This window comes from Lepidochelys kempii, chromosome 3 (assembly GCF_965140285.1).
Source record: "Lepidochelys kempii isolate rLepKem1 chromosome 3, rLepKem1.hap1, whole genome shotgun sequence".
Taxonomy (NCBI): Eukaryota; Metazoa; Chordata; order Testudines; family Cheloniidae; genus Lepidochelys; species Lepidochelys kempii.
This window is the reverse complement of record NC_136382.1, coordinates 119987108-119999982: the sequence shown is the minus strand read 5'-3', so window position 1 is coordinate 119999982 and position 12875 is coordinate 119987108. Positions and strand designations below refer to the sequence as shown.

Sequence of the window (12875 nt, the reverse complement as noted above, 5' to 3'; positions counted from 1 at the left end):
GCTCCACTAATTAATCCTTCTAATCTGCCCACATATTAACTAGTCTGTATACCAAATTAGGAGGCTGGGCTGGATTTCCAACCACAACACTTCACAGACACCCCATCACTCTTCCCTCTTTCATGCCTGCAGCCGTATCACCCTGTACTGTAATTCTGTCAGGTCTTAGAAGTTAAGTACACTTGGGCCTGATCAGTACACATATGGAAGACCTCCAGGTAAAAACTCATGAAGTGGTGTTGATTACACAGTGGGAAATACCCATTCTCTGGAACTAGTGTACTCTGTGAGTAGAAGAATGGCTACACAGCTTGGGATATAATACTCAGATACTGACCACCTGAGTCAGTAATAAGGTCATCAAAGATCTTTAAAGATCATTTAATAAGGTCATTAAAGATCTTTCGAAGTGGATTAAGCTAAACCAAAACAAGGCACTCTTATTCTGGAATAAGAGTGTCCACACTTGGTGTTATTCAGGAATACCTACTCCTGAATAACTCTATGTGTAGACAAGCTCCTAGTGTAGACAAGGCACTATAGCTTTTACCATGACTAACTAGGCAAGGTCAACACTATATTTCTCAATAAAAAACAAACACCACCTTTTTTGCAATGAAGACATAGCCTAGGAGTGTTAAACCCAATATCCCAACCAAATTCCAGTTTAGCTTGTTGCAATCCTTCTCTAAAACTGAATAAAGATAATATTGTTCTTCACTTTCTGTGCTAACGTGCTGTGTAGCAATGTTGTCTATTGATAAACAGCTGGTTTTCCTTCATATGACAAAAATGCTGAGAGATAAAATGAAAACACCCAACGTCAAAAGCCACTGTTTTCCCCTTAGCACTTTTCTACATGGAGACTCGACAAGCAACAAGCCTGAGTGTAACAGCAGTGGGCAAAAGTGGACTATAGAACAGTTAGTGTCCAGTAGCAGGGTCCACATAGCCACTTAGTGCACAGCAGGCTGCTGCACTGTAGATTTACATTGCAGCTTGCCATGCACTAAATTTCTGGGTGGACAAGCCCTTAGATATTTCTAAACACAACATCCACAATGCATGAAGAATTAGCGTCAAAAATGTCAAAGTGTGTCGAACGGAGTAAACCTCTTTGCAGAGGGTTTCAAAAATAATGTTGTTTAACTCATGAAATCTGCCCAGACACTAAAAAGTTAACAGCTTCCTGGCCTATCAGCAATCTCCCACAGTTCTCTTGCCCTTCTTAATATTTAAACACAGTTGCTGCTTACACTGCAGAGAAGAAAAAGCTGATGAAAGCCTTTGGTCAATGAAATAAAAATTTGAAACACCCCCCCCCAACCCCAAAAAAAAACAACAAAAAAAACCCCAAACCAAAACTGTTTAGCTTATTTACATTTTTGCTTTGTTAGTAAACTGAAAGGGCTGGTGCAGAAGGCAAGAAAAGTGAAATTAACATCCACTATATCTTCTGGCAACGGCAGCACATTTTGATGTTATGCTGTGTCAGCTTCCACTACTGGGTTAGGGTTGAATTAGGTACAGTGCAAAACCTAAACCCAGCGCAGAGCATCACATTTTATGTTTGTTTGTTTTTAAATCAGTAACCTAGTTCTGGAAAAGCTACAAAAGAAAGAGAACTTTATTTCTGTTAAGTAAAATAATGGTCTATATTACAGAAATAAAAATATAGAACAGCATCTTAAATTGGCCTGTTTTTAATCACTGAAGAGCAAAAAATGGGCTCTATATAATAAGTGTAGCTGAGAGAGACGTGATACAGGTTTTGGAAAACTATGCACTTTTGATTTTAAAAAAATCCAAGTTGATTTTTCTGCCCTCCATGGTTAATCTCCCTGCTATATTCTAATAGTATGGATGGAAACAAAGCCAGCAGATATGTGTGCCACTTACCATAAGAAATATCCGTCCAGCTTTTCAAAGAGTACAGAAAGGAAATGCCCACTGATTTAGGGATGTGCCAATGTCAGGGCTGCCTGTGCCGGTCCATTCTCATGAAATTCACAACGTGTGACAGAAAGCAATATGGGATGGCAAATTTTCAGAAAGGTGGAGAAACAGTTTAAACAGGCAATGGAACGGAATTAGCCATTTGGGAGGTTTAATAGTGGGCTGCTTGTTTGCCCTTTTGATGTTCCATTAGTTGTTGATTTTATTTCAACAAAGGCGGGATGGGGAAAAAGTAGCTTCTCTTCCAGCAAACTCTGGGAAAGCAACACCTTTCTTTTAATGGCCTTCCCAGCAAGACCCCCCTGCAACATTTTGGCTTTCGCCCTCATAGCTATCAGCAACACAACAGCTGCTCTTTTTACAATGACTTGCTGGAGAGAAAATGATGGAAAGAGCCAATCTATGTCACATGGAGAGGCTGTAGCAAGACACTGCAGGAGGCAACAGGAGAGAAGTGAGGTCAGAACAAACAAGGGTAGGGTGAGGAAGGAGTGAAAAATAACAACAAAAAGAAAATATTAAAGAGAGGGAGCACGCTAAAGAATATTTGCTTCAAAAACACTGAAGCCTGAGCATCACAGGTCACAGAAATACAGACAAGCTCCCTATTACTTTTTTTCCAAGGCATCATGGCTGTAATTGGGCTGAATGGAAGATATTAGACAACCGGCAATGGCACACCAGATGGCAATTCCAGGTGGGGTGAAAGAGGAAGAAGACAAGAACAGTCTTATTTATGTGGCGTGAAAAACTTAGCAGCTCTTAGCCAGAGGATTAAACACCCACTACCCCCAACCTACTGGGAAAGCAGAGAGCACTTGGATTTCTACTAGGGTCCTGTCCCTGGACTCTAGCTAGGGTATCCATCCTCCATAGCAACCTTTGGTTAGTAGGTGTCTGATAAATCAAATCCTACAACCAGCTATCCCCCTTGGCTGCTGGAAAAGCAAAGCATCTGTCTTCTCCTGACTCCTGGCCTCCACCCCATAAGAGGTTACTCACCCTGTGCACTAACTGACCTTCTTTGAGATGTGTGTCTCTATGGGTGCTTTACTGTTGGTGCGGCAGCGCCCCCTGCAGCAGTGCCTGTCAGATTGCACACACGCACCTCCCCCATCTCACGCCCGACTCAGGCCATGAGCGGGACGTATATATAACGTTGTGAGGTCCGATTGCCCCCCAGTTCCTTCTCTGCTGCAGAGCCTATGTTTCAGCTCTGAAGCAGAGGGGAGGAGGGCAGGTAGTCGAGCACCCAGGGGGGGGACACATCTCGAAGAACCACAGTTACTGCACAGGGTGAGTAACCTTTTCTTCTTCTTCAAGTGATGCCCCTATGGGTGCTCCAGTGTGGGTGACTAGGAAGCAGTGCCCCCAATTGGAAGGCTGGGACTTCAGAGCGGTATTTACTGCAGATGACAGGACAGTGTGTTGTAGTAGTGTTCTGCTATGGCGGGCTGAGTAATGGCATAGTGATGACTAAAAGTGTCTGCTGATGCTCATGTGGCTGCTTTGCAAATATCAGCAATCAGGATATTATTGAGAAAGGCGATTGAGGTGGAGAGCGAGCAGGTGGAATGTGCTCTAGTTCCGAGAAGGCTGTAGATTGTATAGTTGGTAGGACAGAAGTGTACATGGCGAGATCCACTTGGAAAGGAGTTGCTTAGAGATAGCCGCACCTCTCGATCTTTCAGCAATTGAGAAGAATAAGATTTTTGGAAAGGTTTAATTCTGTGCAGACAGAAAATGAGTGGTCATCTGACATCCAAAGTGTGCAATGTTGACTCCTGTTGGTTGCTGTGTGGCTTTAGAAAGAAGCAGGGAAGATGGATAGGTTGACTGAGATGGAAAGAGGATGGCACCTTGGGTAAAAACGTGAGATGTGGACATAGCATAACTTGTCCTAAAGAAAAGTTGTGTACAGGGGGGTATGCCATAAGAGCTCTAATTGAGGGCAGCGGGAGTGCTCTGGTGTGGCAAAGAGGTCTATGTGTGGGAATCTCCAGCAGTTGAAGATGTGCTGAAGGGCTCACGTATCTAGTTCCCACTCATGATCATGGGAAAATCTGCTGCTCAGTGAGTCCACAGTGGTGTTCTGGTGTCCAGAGAAGTATGCAGTTGAGATGGTAATGCCATGTTGTATTCAACATTTCCATAATTTCAGTGCCTCCGAGCACAGAGTGGGACCTTGCTCCGCCCTGCCTGTTGATGTAGAACATGCAGGCGATATTGTCCATCATGACTCTGATGGTGCAATGTACGATCAGTGGGAGAAAGTATCGGCAGGCATTGTGGACTGCTCGTAGCTCCAGGAGGTTGATGTGCAGGGTGGACTCAGTTAAGGACCATCTGCCCTGCACTGTATGAGTGTGAAGGTGTGCTCCTCAATCAATTAAGGAGGCGTCGGTTGTTAGAATCATGGACGGCGCTGAATGAAGGAAAGGAACTCTGACACAGAGATTGTGGGGCTATATCCACCAGAGTAGAAAGTCCTTGACTGTCAGAGGCATGGATAGGAGATTGTGTAGGCTGTTTCTGTGAGGTACACAGACTATCTGTAGCCATGCCTGAAGATGTCACATGAGTAACCGTGCATACTTTCCCACAAGTGTGGCCACTGCCCGTGGCCAAGTAGCAGGAGACATGCCTGGCTGAGATTTGGGGGCAGATTCTCACCATGGATACAAGATTGATGATAGTCACAAAATCTTTGAGCTGGGAGGAAGGCTCAGATTTGTATGGCATCTAATTTTGCCTCCATAAACACAGGTGTTGCACTGGAGTCAGTGTAGTTTTTTCCAGGTTTACACAAAGGCCAAGGCTTGAGAAAAGGTCCATTGTCATTCGGACGACGCAAAGAGCATTGGTTTCGGATGGGCCCTGAGGAGACAGTCATCCAAGTATGGAAAGATGATGATGCCCTCTTTGCGTAGGTAGGCAGTGACTACCGCAAGGACTTTGGAGAACACACAAGGGGCTGTCGACAGTCTGAAGGCTAGTACCTTATACTGATAATGGTTGGTCCCCATGATGAACCAGAAAAAACATCTGTGGGCAGGATGTATTGTGAGAAGAAAATACACATCTTGGAGGTCAAGGGCTGAAAATCAGTCCCTCTGCTCCAATGCTGGGATAATGGTGGAGTAACCAGCCTGAAGCACTGCAGTTTGATGAACTTGTTTAGGTTTTAAAGGTCCAGGATTGGTCTCCACCTGCCAGATTTCTTTTGGACCAGAAAATAATGGGAGTAAACCCTTCCCTCTGTGCTGGGATGGGACCAGTTCTATGGCTGCCAGTTGCAGAAAACAATTTATTTCTTCTTGTGGGATGGGTTGGTGAGAAGTGTTGTTGAAGAGGGAAGGTGGTGGGGCGGGATAGATAGGAAAGAGATGGAGTATCCTTCCCTGATGTTCTCTAGAACCTACTTGTCTGAGGTAATCAGCCACCATGATGGAAAAAAGGGGGCTAAGCGGTTGCTAAACTGGTGGGATGTTAGAAATGACTGATGTGACTGGAACAGGGGGAGGCTTCTCAGGACCCAAACCACACCTTCAAAATTGTTGTTTGGTTGATGGTGCATGGGAGGTAGCCCCTTGAGTCGTCACATGCCTGCGTTTGGTAGGGGGCTTCTGTCGATGATGCTGAATATTGTATTGCTGCTAGGGAGTGTATTGTGGTGGTCAGGATCGTGGGAGAAGTTGGTATTTCCCAGGACACTGCTCTCTTCATCTCTTTGGCACTGGTGTGTAAGTGCCAAGAGAGCAGTGAGTTGCTCGGGAATCCTTAAGGGAGTTTAGGGATTCATCCGTACGCTCAGTAAATAATCTGGGGCCCTCAAAGGATAGGTCTTTGACAGTAGTTTGTACCTTGGAGAGGTGGAGCCATGACACCCGTCTCATGACTACAGCAGGTGCGATGGAATGGGAAGTGGTATGCCTGGAGTCCAAAGAGGCTCGTAAAGCTATAAGGGGCCAAGAAGCGTCCTTTGGATATGAGCGCCTGGGGTCTTTTTTATCATCAGGAAGGTCATGGCAGAGTTCCTATATTTTAGAATAGTTGACTTAATTGTACTTACCTCATAACTGGATATTCAGAATAGGAGCATAGCAGATGAATAAGCCTTGCCTCCAAATAGATCCAATCACTTCTAGTCTCTGTCATGATGTGTGGGTTGAGATTGGTACTGGCATCCTTTTTCTTGCACGGCATTGAAGCCCATGGAATTTGGGGTGGGGTGAGAAAAAAGAAATTGCAAGTCCTTTGTTGGAACATAATATTTTTTGTCCACCTTCTTGCAGGTCGGGGGATGGACGCTGGGGTCTGCCAGAGAACTTTGGCGGGATCAAGAAGGCCTCATTGGCAGGGAGGCTATTTTGGAGGAGGAGGATGTGTGCAAGATGTCAAGTTGCTTATGTTGTTGATCTTTCACCCCCTCCAAAGGAGTCTGGAGGGAGTCTGCAATCCTGTGAAAATGTTTGACATTGTCAGCTGCAGTAGGGGGTTGAGGCATGATAGCTAGAGCCCTACACGGATACAAAAATGTGGATCCGCATCCAATCCGCCAGGATCAACTTACAATCCAACCCACAATCTGCTAGCCATCTTTTACCTGTATCTGCATCCACAGCAGCAAGCCAGCTCACAAGGGCTAGCAATGGAGGTGGGGGGTGAAGGGAGCGAGTGGGCGTGTGGGGTCTTGCAGGGAAGAGGCAGCGCGAGGGTGGGCACTGGGGCTAAGTGGCAGTATGGGGGTGGTATCTCGAGGAGAAGGGGCGGCATGGAGGAGGACTTGGGGAGAAGGGGCATTGCATCAGATGCTGCTCTGGGGGACTTGCGAGTGAGGGCACACGGCAGCAGCAGTGCGTGTTGCATCTCAGTGGGGTGGAATGGTGGGGCGCTGGGGCAGTAGCAGGCAGGTCGGGCCCGGGAACATGGCCAGTGCTGCCGGACGGGGCCATGGTGGGAATGCTGGTGCTGCCCGAGGGGACTGAGCTGCTGGACTGGAAGCAGCGCGGCGAGAGAGTGCTGGACAGCCCCAACTCCGACCTCTCACCCAGCCCCAACTACTGGCTGCTGCCGCCAGCCCCGAGTGCGCTGCACCCCCCAGGCTGCCTGAGCTGGACGCCATAGGCCAGGCGCCGCTGGTGAGTAGAGCCCTGTGTGGTTGTATCTGCATCTGATCCACTATCCGCAAAAATGGTCTGTGGATATCCGCAGATTTGCAGGGCTCTAATGATAGCCTCATCAGGCAAGAGGAAGAAGAGAAGTGGAGTGCTGGTAGAATTTCATCCTCGTGTCCTCCCTTCTCTTCTGCTAGAGGTAGATGCTCAGCTTCTGGTGGTCGAGAGACCAATGGAGAAGGTGAAGGTGTAGGCCTCCGGCTTTGCTCCATGGGAGGTTTCCCAAACAGTGCTCTGTACATGGTCCAAGGATCCCAGTAGGGTCAATGTTGAGGGAGTGGCACATTGAATCCATGGAGGTCCGTATTAGGGACCAAGTCCAGTTGTGGACTGTGGATAGTGAGGATGAGTAGAGGAAGTCTTTTGAGCCTGTCTTGAGTAAGAGGGTGGAATGGAGTACTCTTCCTCTTTCTCCATGTCGCTGGGGAAGGGTGTTGCCGTCCTTGGAGGGGAAAGGGAAGAATGGTGTGAGTTTGGAGAGAAGGATGGAAGTAGAGGGAGGTCATGTCTGAATAGTGGTGACTCAGGCGCATAAGAGACAAGTTGGTCCTTGGGGTATCTGTACCCTTGGGGAGGAGGGTGGGGCGTTATTGGCACCAGCACAAGTATTGGTGCTGAGGGAGAGATGTATTCTCCTGAGCAGCCAGTAGACAGAGTGGAAAACTTGCTTGGTGCCGAGGACTTGCTCAGTGCTGAAATGGACATCGGCGCTGATAGCACTATCAGTGCCATAATACCCGACATTGGTCTGATTGGGACGGTTGGCACTATTTTTCAAGGTTTTGTGTCTCGGTCTGTAGGTCTGCCCAGTTAAGGTCTTCAGCCCAGTTAAGGTCTTTGCTTAGCTGTGGTACCGGAGGTACTCAGACAGGCTCTGGAGCTACGTCTCCTCTCTGAGGATGTCGAGGCAACTGACCTCACTGGGGATGGTGTTCTGGTGGGCGATGTCTCAGAAGGTGATGAGCCAGTTTCTTCTCAACAGAATGGGAAACAGAAGATCTTTTAGAGGGGTGTGGCGAATGAGGGTTGGTAGACAACCTAGCAGAGGGGAACTGTCTGGGCCAGGGTCCGATGCTGGACACAGTAATTTCCCCATAAGGAGAAGTAGCAACCAAATGTCCTGGTCTTTTCTGGCCCTGGCAGTGAGCACACTTTTTGGGGATGTGTCCCTCTCCCAGGCAGCGAATGCACTGTGGTTGACCATCCGTTACTGGGAAGGCGATCCAGCAGGAAACACACCTCTTAAACCCTGAAGATCCGGGCATAAAGTTGAAGGGGAAAAATTCCCAGTTTGGAAGGGCAGGAAGTGGGAAAACGAAAATCTAAGGACAAACTAACAGGGAGGGTAAAAAGGCATAAGTGGGGGTTTTTTTATCGGGAGAGAATGAAAAGGGAGGAAATAACTACTAAACTGCACTGAAAGGTAACAGTTAAGGCAATACCTAACAGGGCAAAAGGAGAAGTGGACTCTGCTGCGGATTCCCTCCCAGACCAAAGGCAGTTAAGAAGGAACTGCGGGGCGGTTGGACCGTACAGTGCTATATATATGTCCCGCTCCTGGCGTGAGATGGGGGAGGTGCGCATGTGTGGTCTGACAAGCACTGCTGATGAAGAGCTCAGATCCTAGGCACAGGGGGTGCTGCCACATCTACAGAGGAGCATCCATAGAAACATCACTCAAAGAAGAACCCAATTAATATTATTAGTGGTGGGTACCTACTGCTCTGCTTCTCTCAGCCTCCAGAAAGCTGCAAAAAGAGGAAGTGATTGCCTCCGTTACTTTATACTTGGCTGCTGGCAGAGTAGGGTCTCTACTGTTCTCCTTTCCCATGAATAGCTCCAGAACTTGCCTGTGGTGCTTCTCAGTGCTTTCCCAAGCAGCAGAAGACTGAAATGGTCAATATTCCAGTCAATTTCACTGCTATTCAAGGCTTCTGAATTGCAGTCTTGTTAATTTCATTCTGTAGCTGTTGTTTGGAAAGGTGTAAACAGCAGCAAAGGTACTGCAGCTTTCTGTAGATTCAGGAAGACAGCAGCTGCTCTAGTTCATGTCTGAAAAGTTCATCATCTACCAAAAGAGTTAGAAAAACTTGGTTTTGGAGGCTGCTTAGGCCAGGAGCAGCCTATCTGGTTTTTGTGTCATTCCTAAAAATGCTACCTTGGAAAGATGGCACTTCCAGGAATGGCAAATCGTTCTACAGAACAGGATGGCTGACGTTCAAAACCATGTCCACTTCCTGGTCAAAAATTAATTAGGTAGACAAAACACTGATTTACTTAGCTAGACATAACTGTTTGGAGGTCCACCAAATATAAACAAACTGACTTCCCATATTTTAATGCTGGGTTCTTTCAAACAAATTTGGGACTTCCAGCAACGCCATTTGATTTGAGCCCTCATTGCAAAGCACATGATTCAGTGTATGACCACAGCCTACCACTGCTATACTAGATAGGTGGGGACCAGTTTAGAATGTGTCTAGAATTAATGCATATAACTGTTCTTCTGGGCAATTTAAGGTATCTTTATAAAAGTCTTAGTCTACATGAACCACCTTGTACCACACGCCAAGTGGCACTGGAAAATGAATGGTAAACATTTCACTATCATTTTAACTATTACTGGTGGGATGGAATCCTAGTGATTTCTTGTTCCTTCCAGCTGTAAGGTGGAAAATACTATCTTTACTAGTTTGCACTGATGTCACAAACTATGTATTCATAATACAGCCTATGAATTATTTTCCCTTCCTGGGTTTATGGTACTCTATAACTCCAGGGAACAAAGACAACAAAAACCAATAAGCAGAATGAAAAAGAGCCCCAGAACAATTCAAAGAAGTGTGAGACTTTTCACAGACGGACCCAAGGACTGGCCGAAGGGAAAAGCTCTGAACAGTACTGCTCTAAAGTTGAGAGTGTTTGGACCAAAGGTTTTGACTGGTCCATTATAATGACACATACCAAGCACAATTTTGGATCTAGACCAGAAGATTCAAAGAATCTGGAGGTCAGGGGTGTTTGATCTGAAGTTTTGGTTTGAACCCATCTCTGGTAAAGTGTGTATTTTAATAACAAAAGGCCACACAAATGCAAGATTTCCATAAAATGAATGAATTTCAAATGCCCAAGTCACAGAAGTAATTATTTTTAAAATTACATAAAACATCATATTTCTACTCATTTTATTTTTTAAAACAAATTTACCTGGAATACTTGCAGGAGAAATTGGACCAGATCTTGATTGGTTGCTTCCAACAGGAGAGCCTACAGGGGAAGGTGATGGACCGCCTGGGATGCCAGAGAGATGTGGGGAGGCATGAGGGGAGAAAGGCGACTGTGCAGGGTTACTCTGCTCTCCCTGGCTGCTTGTAGAACCTGACGCACTAACTGCTGAACTCAGTGTTGCTTCAGTTCCAGTGGGCAGGTCATCAATGGAGCCGGATAAATCCTGAAAGAGAAGAAGAAGAAGAAAAAAAAATAGAGTACAAGTAAGAACTAACTCCCAAGGTAGAGCACCTGAAACCTAGAAGGGTGGTGAGGAACTCTCTGCACTTCGGTGGAAAGCATTAGTATTTTTAAAAAGTTATTTCATGTAGAAGGATGATAACAAGCCCTGGCCCCTTGTCTCATTAAAGATCCAACTGCAATTTTTGCAATAGAAAGGAAGTTTGCTCTGGTCTGTTGATTAAATTCCAATTTGTATAACTACATTCTACCAATCTAAAATCCCCCTCTAGTTTTAGCTGGATATGCCATTCTTCACTTCTTTTTCTTAACTACTATATAAACTAAGTTTGCTGTAACCTGTGCAGCCTTGCAGCAGCCTATTTAGTGCCATGCAGGCGCTCAGAGAACCTACCCGGGGACCTGCCGTGGCTGGGGACCCGCTGCGGCCAGGGGAGGGGCACGCCTCCCCTGATCCCCAACCTGCCGTGGCACCCCTGCCCCAGCCCCAACTGTGCTGTGGCCCAGACCTGCCGTGGCTGGGGTGTCTGGACCTGCTGCAGCCAGGGTGGCCCGGACCCAGCCATGGCACAGCCCAGCCCCAGGCACGGCTGGGGCAGGGCAACCTGGCCCCAGGTGCCGTCGGTGCACCACTCACCCAGCCCCAGGCTGAACCTGCTGGGGGTGGGGTGCCTATCCTGCAGCCCCAGCCCTGAAGCTGCCGTGGTGGGGAGAGGAACTTTTCCCACCAGCCCAGGTGCTGCTGCGGGGAGAGAAAGCTGGGGGGAGTCTCTCTCCCCACCATAGCCCTGGCGCACCCTCCTGCACCCCAAACCCCTCATCCCCGACCCCACCCCAGAGCCCGCACTCCCAGCCGGAGCCCTCAACCCCTGCACTCAACCCTCTGCCCCAGCCCTGAGCCCCCTCTCACACTCAGAACCCCTCAGCCCCACCCCATGAATTTTGTTATGTGCACCAATATGAAGGTGACATGTCACTCATCACCTCCAAATTGGTGCACATAACAAAATTCATTCCGCACATGGGTGGGAAAAATTAGAGGGAATACTGTATACGATGTTGCTATACACTGTTAAACAACTGCTGTGTTTCATTTCAGATACGGCTGCATTGCCACTGGTGCGTAAAGTGTTCCCTATATAGTCAAATCTTGCTTATCTGAATGCTAGTTAACGAAAAATTTCTATCACCTGAAGGCTGGGTACATCCCCCAAAGTTTTAGATTCCTAGATTCCAAGGCCAGAAGGGACCCCTGGGATCATCTAGTCTGATCTCTTGTATAACACAGACTACAGAACTTCCCCAAATTTCTAGAGTGTATCGTATAGAAAAATATCCAATCTTGATTTCTAAATGTCCAGCAATGCAGACTCCACCACAACCCTTGGTAATTTGTTCCAGTGGTTAATTATCCTCACTGTTAGGAATGTATGCTTTATTTTATTTTACATCTGAATTTATCTAGCTTTAGCTTCCAGCCATCGGATCATGTTATAAAGTTCTCTACTTCACTGAAGAGCCCATTATTAAATATTTGTTCCCCATGTAGGTACTTACCGAAGTCACCTTTAATATTCTCTTTATTAAGCTAAATAGATTGAACTCCATGAGTCTATCACTATAAGTCATGTTTTCCAATCCTTTAATCATTCCTGTGGCTCTCCTCTGAACCCTCTTCAGTTTAACAACATTCTTCTTGAACTTTGGACACCAGAACTGGACCCAGTATTCTAGCAGAGGTCACACCAATTCCAAAATAACTTCTCTACTTCTACTCCAGATTTCCCTGTTTATGCATCCAAAGATCACGTTAGCCCTTTTGGCCACAGCTGGGAGCCCAGGTGCAGCTCACCGTTCACCACAACTCCCAAATCTTTTTCAGAGTCACTGCTTCCCAGGATATAAAAGTTCCCAATCCTGCAAGTATGTCCTACAGTCTTTGTTTCTAGACCTACACACTTACATTTGACCATATTTAAACACATATTGTTTGCTTGTGCCCAGCTTACTGAGCGATCCAGATTGCTCTGTATCAGTGACCTGTCTTCTTCGTTATTTACCACTCCCACAATTTTTGTGTCATCTGCCAACTTTATCAGGGATGATTTTGTGCTTTCTTTCAGATCATTGATAAAAATGTTAAATAGCGTATGACCAAGGGCCAGTCCCTGTAGGACCCCAATAGAAACACATACACTCGATGATGATTCCCAGTTTACAATTACATTTTGAGACCTATCTGTTATCCAGCTTTTAATCCATTTAATGTGTTCC

At 46.5% G+C, this 12875-nt stretch overlaps 1 protein-coding gene across 16 annotated transcripts in view; it reads right to left on the bottom strand.

Annotated features, from left to right (window-relative positions):
- ARID1B (AT-rich interaction domain 1B) overlaps positions 1-12875 on the bottom strand; it is a 405620-nt gene that overhangs the window by 120547 nt on the left and 272198 nt on the right. For all 16 annotated transcript variants that reach the window (XM_078852208.1, XM_073337738.2, XM_073337743.2 and 13 more), the window contains one exon: positions 10341-10584. In XM_078852208.1, the coding sequence (XP_078708334.1) occupies positions 10341-10584 (244 nt within the window). The remainder of the gene's footprint in view (positions 1-10340; positions 10585-12875) is intronic.